Source organism: Oryzias latipes, chromosome 14 (assembly GCF_002234675.1).
Source record: "Oryzias latipes chromosome 14, ASM223467v1".
NCBI classification, from domain to species: Eukaryota; Metazoa; Chordata; class Actinopteri; order Beloniformes; family Adrianichthyidae; genus Oryzias; species Oryzias latipes.
In genome coordinates this window covers 15,822,839-15,830,323 of record NC_019872.2, presented here as the reverse complement: position 1 = coordinate 15,830,323, position 7,485 = coordinate 15,822,839, and the positions used below count along the sequence as shown (strand labels likewise).

At 36.2% G+C, this 7,485-nt stretch overlaps 1 protein-coding gene across 2 annotated transcripts; it reads left to right on the top strand.

Annotated features, from left to right (window-relative positions):
- The first annotated feature begins 787 nt into the window (after window positions 1-787).
- Window positions 788-7,399, top strand: LOC101167225 (E3 ubiquitin-protein ligase RNF167). 2 transcript variants are annotated; one of them, XM_004076524.2, is made up of 10 exons: window positions 788-1,222; window positions 2,340-2,465; window positions 2,562-2,642; window positions 2,728-2,865; window positions 2,941-3,028; window positions 3,116-3,206; window positions 3,327-3,432; window positions 3,772-3,865; window positions 3,965-4,045; window positions 5,281-7,399. In XM_004076524.2, exons 2-10 carry the CDS (start codon window positions 2,361-2,363, stop codon window positions 5,682-5,684), a joined length of 1,188 nt encoding a protein of 395 aa, XP_004076572.1. In that variant the 5' UTR covers window positions 788-1,222; window positions 2,340-2,360; the 3' UTR covers window positions 5,685-7,399. The 2 variants fall into 2 exon arrangements, with proteins under 2 accessions (XP_004076572.1, XP_011481900.1); XM_011483598.3 differs by having other exon boundaries at window positions 819-951.
- Window positions 7,400-7,485: the final 86 nt, after the last annotated feature.

Below are 7,485 nucleotides of genomic sequence, written 5' to 3'. Positions count from 1 at the left end.
ACTGTTTAAAAATATCCAAATACCTGCATTTGCATACATTTTTATTTTTGTCTGCTTGGTTTTTGATTAAATGAGCTCAGATAGAAAATAGGAAACTAAAAAAAATAGAATACATTTATATTTTACATTGTCGTTGTTGTTGTTCTATATTAATTTTTTGAGTAGTTTGTTGGACAACCTCAGGTTTTATTGGATGATTTACATACAAAAAATTCAAATAGACTGAAAAAGTTTTGGAAAATGAAAAAGAAAAATATTTAGTGATGAGTTAACCAGTATTTAAGTAGTGATCTTATCACTTCTTTTTTTTCCACTTTTTAACTCTAACTCAAGTCAATATTTTTAGTGACAACTTTTACAACAAATCCCAACAATGACTGCACCACACCCTGAAGATAAACACTTTACTTCACTCCAAAAGAATTTTAGGAACAGTCAGGAAATTAACAACTGCTGTTTCTGGAACGGATAATTCTCTAAGACAAGTTGGTGGTGTTATACAGCCATAGGCCTGAAAGAAGGGACTTTATTTGAATGTTGTGCAACTGGTCGGATTCTCATCTCCCATGGTGGAAATCTCCATTTCCTTTGCATAGTTGTAGGCAAATTCCAAATTCTTTGTCACGCAGTATAAATTCATTTAGACGTAAAGTCTATTCTCCAATTTTAAACTAACCCCTAAGGGTCACTTGCAATAAAAAATAAAAACAAATAAAAAACAAAGAAACCATCAAACAAATCATTTACTGCAGCTTTGCAGATAATTGCACTACTTGCTTTTGGCCACAGGTGGCGCTTTTGGTCAGATTTGCGGTTCATACGTCATCACCCCGCAAAGAAAGTGGACCTGAAAGAAGCAATAACAAACAAACTTAGCAGTTAGCAAGCTAATGCGACGTGAAGAAAGTTGTCGTTTGGGTTGCCATACTTTTTTGCATCAACTATATAATGGTAATTTTTATTTGTTCTGAATGTGGATAAGATAATGTACATAGACTACACAGAAGGCGAATGAACTAAATTGTTATCTAAGTACGTTTGCTAATAGCTAAACGTCAGCTAACCTTCCTGACTTAATCTTCCTCGTTGGGTTTTTTGTGAGTGATTTTTTTGTCGCTCAGAAACGTATTGACGTTTAATAGGTAAAACTAAAGTGGTTTAATGTGACAAATTCAAGTCAAACTGAGAATTTTGACCACAAACGGAGGACTATAATTCTACGGTAAGTTTAGCGTTGTAAACAACGTCTTTTATGACTAAACTGTAGCTTATTGACACGATCATGACGACTCAATAATTGGAACAGTTACTGCGTTTTAAATGCGTTTTTTTATGGGGTGGAAATCTCAATTTTCATACCTGGATGATGGAAAAAAAATAACACGCGGTCTTTAACGTAAATACTGATCAATTGGGTAAATAAGAGAGGGTGTAGCTGTCCAACAATAGTGGCAAGAAATGGAGTTAGTATATTGTTTTATAATTGTGCTAAAAATGTGCACAGCACATGCATGAAGCTGCATGATGAATCAAGATAGTTTATTTTGCCTTTTCACTATCTCTTTTTAAAGATGAGCCGTTTAATCTGAACATCTGTTTTACAAGTTAACAAATAAACAGAAGTTATTTGCACTGGCAGCAGAGAGAATTTCACTTCCTAAAAAATAATAAAGAATGTCACTTCCTCATTGTCTTAGCCCTACTTTTAACTATTTCATGACAATGAGCTTCTCGTGTAACATGCTGCTCCCATTTTTACATATCTTTGTTAGTTTTACATAAATGGCTCCTTTTTTATCTTAAACTGGGATCAGACAAGTTTTCTTATCTTGATGCAGTCTTTTATGTTGTGAGTTTATAATCTGCATGCTTTGGAAATTGTTTACATGGCTTTTTTTGAATACAAAAACACAGTGAGATCACCCGATCTACAATTCTTCTATATATCAACATTGTTTTCATTTTATAAAAAAATCGAACTTGCTATCTTTCGATCAGGGGTCAACCGCCCTACCGCTGCACCACGGCCACCGCTTAAACCATAAGAGCTTTAGTAATGTTTTCACCGCAGAAACTGACATCGAGAACAACATAAGACAAATCACGTTTTAATGGAAGAGATGGTGAAGAGTAAACACTTTCTAAAACAGATTTTCACAATAAGGTGCATTCTTATTCGCCTAAATAATCGGATACTAAGCATTTTTAATATTGATTGGATTTCGGTATAGGATGTGAATAAGCTCTTGAAATTTTGGTCAAACATCTAAATTCTGAAATGAATTTCCATGTTGATTTTCTGTTCCAAACACAATGTTTTATCTTGTTGATATTTTTAGTGCAACTGGAAGAAACCAAGCATGGTACACCTCGGTGTGTGGCGCATGGGGACTCATGTGAGCACCCTAACACTGATCCTCTGCACCGTGCTGGTACCGTCACCAACACAAGCTTATATATATGTTGTAAGTAACACCTAAGCTTTTTATTTTATTTAAGTTTCTCTGCTTCTGTAGGAAAACATACCAATTTTTATGCTTCTCATCTGTTCATTTTGCTAGAATTCTAAAAATATGAGCTCCATGTTGTTTGAAGACCTGCCTGCTTTGTTTGGAGCTCGAGTTCCTACTGGTGGTTTAACGGTGAGAGCATTGCAGCAGAGAAAGATCGCATGCAGCTGCAGGATTTGGAAGCCTTTCTAATCATTTTGTTTTCTTTCATTGAAAGGGTCTTTTGGTGCCATCCCAACCAGCTAATGGCTGTGCAGCAATGAACCCTCCTCCTCCTTTGCCATCCTCCTTTGATGCCAACACTACTAAGTTTGTCGCTCTCATCAAACGCTATGATTGCAATTTCGACATAAAGGTCAGTAGTGTTTGCTAGAGTGCTTTAGGGGGTGTTTTTGAAGCTAATTTGCCTAACGCAAGGAACTGTTTTCAGGTTTTTCATGCACAGCAAGCTGGATACAGTGCTGCGATTATTCACAATATGTATTCAGATACTCTGCTCAACATGAACTACAGCAATGGTGAGCATTTGCTCTACATAGACAGTTTTTAAAATATAAAAGAATCATATCGCCAAACAACTAAATAAAGATTTTCTTTCCTTCCAGACACTATTGCAGAGCAGATTGAGATCCCCTCTGTGTTTACTAGCTATTATGCCTCGGAAATACTCCGGACATACCTGTTTCCAGAGCACGTGTAAGAGAAAGTAAACATGTCTATGAGAGTTAGGTTACCATGTGTTTTAAAACAATCAACTTTAGAGAGGAACCGTCTCATTCTATGATATTTCAGTTTTTTCTTCTTCTCTATCTGCAGGGTGTATGTGACCCTCAAGCCAGAATTCGCCTTTCCTCTATCTTACTACCTCATTCCCTTCACTGGGGTAGTTGGCATGATCATTATTGTCATGTGTGTGATCATGGTATGTATGTATGTATGGATCCAGCAGATTTTTAGTTGATATGTTTATTTATTTTTACCTTGTGTCACCTTTTAGAAATTTTAGTACTACTAGCTAACTTTACTTCAGTGTACCATAAAACAATGGTCTTTGTATTTTTTACCAAAGCTGGAAGCGGCTAAAATTCTCTTAATGTCCTTAATTCACCAACAATCCATGTTTCATTTCTTAGCTGCATTCTGACCTAAATCACTCACTTTGAATAATTTGTGTGTTTTATAGACATATAAATACATGTTTTTATTGAAGGTTATATGTTTTTGTTTCATGGTTGATATTGTCTTAATTTTTTTCCCTCAGATTATTCGATGTGTGCAGTACAGAAAACGGATCAGGAAAAACCGTTTGACGAAGGAACAACTGAAACGCATTCCAACACACAGGTTCACTAAAGGTAGCGCTTTTATTTTCTCAAAGAGTTATTATCAGAGTTAGTTATTATACTAATATAGTTCTGAATTAATTGGAGAACTTTGTTTTCTGTTTGTTTTAGGAGACGACTATGATGTCTGTGCCATCTGTCTGGATGAATATGAAGAAGGAGATAAACTCAGAGTTTTGCCTTGCTCACATGGTAAACATGAACAGTTTTTGCCTAAAAGCATGTGTGTAAATAAACCATGGACCCCATGCATGTGACATCACTGCGCATGTGTGAACGACCTCTATTTTGATCAAATACAAAAAGCATTTCCCGTTCAACAATGCAGTGAGCATCAGTTGCATTAATTTTGCAATAATAATTTATAATCCACATGGTGCAGGTAAGGATAAGGGAGACTGACTGAGAGAAACCTTCAGGCTCTGCAGGAACCTGTGATGCTGCTTTTTTTCTTTTTTAAATTGCATCTTTTTTTCCATAATTCAGTTAAAATAAAAACCCAAAAAATGGTTCTGTTACTTTCAAAAGTAACATATCAGCACAAATAAAACCCAAACGGCACCCATCCCTAAATTTGTGTCCCCTTTAAGACAAATATAAACTGAGACCATAGTCGTACATGACAAAATGTTTACTAGAGTCTGCTGGCATCTGCAGGCGGTCTCCCATCCTGCTTGACTGTTTTCTATCTTCATCCCACAAAAATCGGTCAAATGAGACGCTCGAGTTTGGAGTTTCTCTGTAGTGTCAGCCAACAGCAAAGCATGTGTACCATGATGAGATTTGATGGCTATTTCTCTACACCAAAGTCACCGATTTTACCCGTCGGATGCCTCAAAGCAATGTGTGCCTCTCCCCAAATGGCAGATAGCAGCACCTGTTGGACGTCACTGCAAAGGATTTATTGGTCAAATTGGGAAATTTGTTTAAGTACATTTCAATAAAAAAAAACATCAAGTCAAATAAAAATAATTATCATTGTTTTGATACAGAACAGGACAAAACAGTTCATTCTAAAGCCTTTTTTTCCAAATACTTTTATGTTAAACCTTCGGCACAAAATAAACAGATGTTTAGGGTTTTTATTCAGTATGTGAATAACCCACTTGTGTGCTTTTAAATCACTGCTTCGATTAATTAGAGTTTGAGCCTTTTGTGCACTTTGAACCATATTTGGGTTCTTGGGATTTAAACAATAAAAGTTGCTCTTGTTGGGTTTTTTGTTTAATTACGCCAAAGTTACCCCCCTAGTTTGAAACTTTTCTTTTTGTAAATAAAATAAACTTGAAATATTTTAGTATGACTGTTGCCATGGGAAAGTTGTTCAATTGTACCAGTAACTTGTTTTATGTTGCATTTTAGTCGATGAATTCTCTTTGGACCTGCTGTTCTTCAGGTTTTTTTTTTGTATTCCCCGTGTTTGCCAGCTTACCACTGCAAGTGTGTGGATCCGTGGCTCACACAGACCAAGAAGACATGTCCAGTGTGCAAACAGCGGGTCACCCGGAACAACCCGGAACACTCAGAGTCCGATTCTGAGGAGGAGACCAGAGGACGTGGAGAAGAAGAAGGAACAGAAGGCGATACAGACTCTGAGCGCACCCCTCTCCTTCGACCTTCCAACCCTGGATCGCCATCGGGCAGCCCGGGGGCGTACGCGGCCACCACCACCACTGCCCAGTGCCTCGCCTCCCCCGCACACCGTGACTCACCTATCTTTGGCTGTGAAGGTTACTACTCCCCAGAGGAGGACACAGACTCAGAGAGTGACGCAGATGGAGAGCTCCACCACACTGATGATGACACCGCTGAGTTAATTGGTAGGAATTGAGTGGAGATATAAAGGCCTTAAAATGGCTGCAATGAGGTGACAGAGCTTGACCCACAGAAAGATCCTGATGTTTGGCTGCTGGGGTCTGCTTGGTTTGTGGTCAGCCAGACTTTTAAGATAAACTTTTACATATGTTGACTGTAGAAGAATCTTTTACACAATAATCTTAAGTCCACGTTAAGTGTCAAAGCAGTCGTTGCATCGATCCATTTCACCAAAGTCCAGAGTTAAGCCGAAGTCCACTTCAATCCAGTCACTGTGGGGCTTTAGTCTTTTTGTTGCATGTTGTAGCTTATGACTTGTTCACACTACACAACCCAGTGACAACTGCAGCACACTAAGAACAACCCACCAAAATCAAGTCTTTAGGATCTAAAGCTTAAAAGGCAGGACGCCTGCTCCCACAGCGGATTCTTTCAGTCCTTTCTCTTTGCATAAAAATAAGATCAGCAACGTTTTGTTTTTTTTCTTGAGGAAAATTGTTTTTATTCTCACTCCATTTTTCAACTTTGAAACATTTTCATTTAAATTAGGACATTTTTGTATTTTTTATTTTTATTTTTAAATTTTGTCTTTTCACAGATTTTAAGGTTATTCTTTAGTTTTTTCTTCTACTGTACCTGCTTTTTTCTCACTTAAACAATAAATTATACTTTTCTTCATTTAAGAAAAAAAATCTGTTTTCTGAACTTTTGGCATTTTTGTTATGAGCAGTTCATAAGAAATGTTTTAGTTATGTGTTTTGTTTTGTTTTTTAGGAAAACAAACCCAAGTTTTTATGGCTAAATTAAAGGTCAGTTGATACTGTAAATAAATAACAATACAAAACATATTGCATTTTGTTCTTATTCATTGTTAAAATAGACTTTTTTTTTTTTATTCTGGAAGTGTTTTTAGGCACAAACTTCACATTGCCTTACAATAGTCTTCATGTTTGTGTGTTAAATGTTTAAAAATTTGAAGGGACAAGTTGGACACTCCTATTAGCTTCTGTCTTGTTTCTGACGTCTTTCCTGTGTTTTCACTTTTGTCCTATTTTTCCTGTTAAACGTGAGCCAGAATTTTGACAGGCTTATTTAAGGTAAATGCTCTAAACATCTTTGTCTGTGCAAATGTTAGATTGATGCTGGAGTTCTGAAAGAATAGTGCACACAAAAACTAGTTGGTCAAAAGTGTTTATACTCTTTAAATATACAGACTTTTCCTGTACTTGTGCTTTATAATTTAAGAGAGGAAATTCTCAAACTAGTTTACCTCAGCCTGGTAAAGTTCAAGGTCAGTTAGACAAAAGTGATCATGTTTTGATTTGAAAATGTTCTTCCAGCACAGAAGCTCTGTGTGTGAGCATTCATCACAAAGTAAAAAGAACATTTCAAATACATAAATATATATTTATATATAAACTTACAATAACTGTAATACTCCAAATCATTTGTGTGATTCAAATGTCTGTTAAAAATTTCTCACTGAAATTTAAATGGATATTTATCCTCCATTAATGTTGAGAGCATCTCCCTTATTTAGAATGTGTCTATAGGGAAGGCAGTTTCAAGGAAAACGTACAAAGCAGAATTGAGAATAAAGTAAAAGTCACATTCAATGTGTTTTTCAATGTCACAGGAAAGAAACTCTGTTGCCATCTGTTTAGTCAAAGTATTTTCTCTTTGCAAAAGCATATTCACCTGTAATATTTGACAAATAAAGCCTGAAAAAAAGCTTCTGTCAAATGATTTTACCTCGTGAAAGATGATCCAGAGGAAGACGATCCAGGAAAGATTTACTTTTGATGTTCTGGAAGAGG

Bases quoted from the DNA above. Each gene is read 5' to 3' on its own strand.
- LOC101167225 (XM_011483598.3), top strand. The intron at 2,466-2,561 runs GTAAGTAACACC...TCATTTTGCTAG, and splicing joins CACAAGCTTATATATATGTT to AATTCTAAAAATATGAGCTC. The intron at 4,046-5,280 runs GTAAACATGAAC...CGTGTTTGCCAG, and splicing joins AGTTTTGCCTTGCTCACATG to CTTACCACTGCAAGTGTGTG.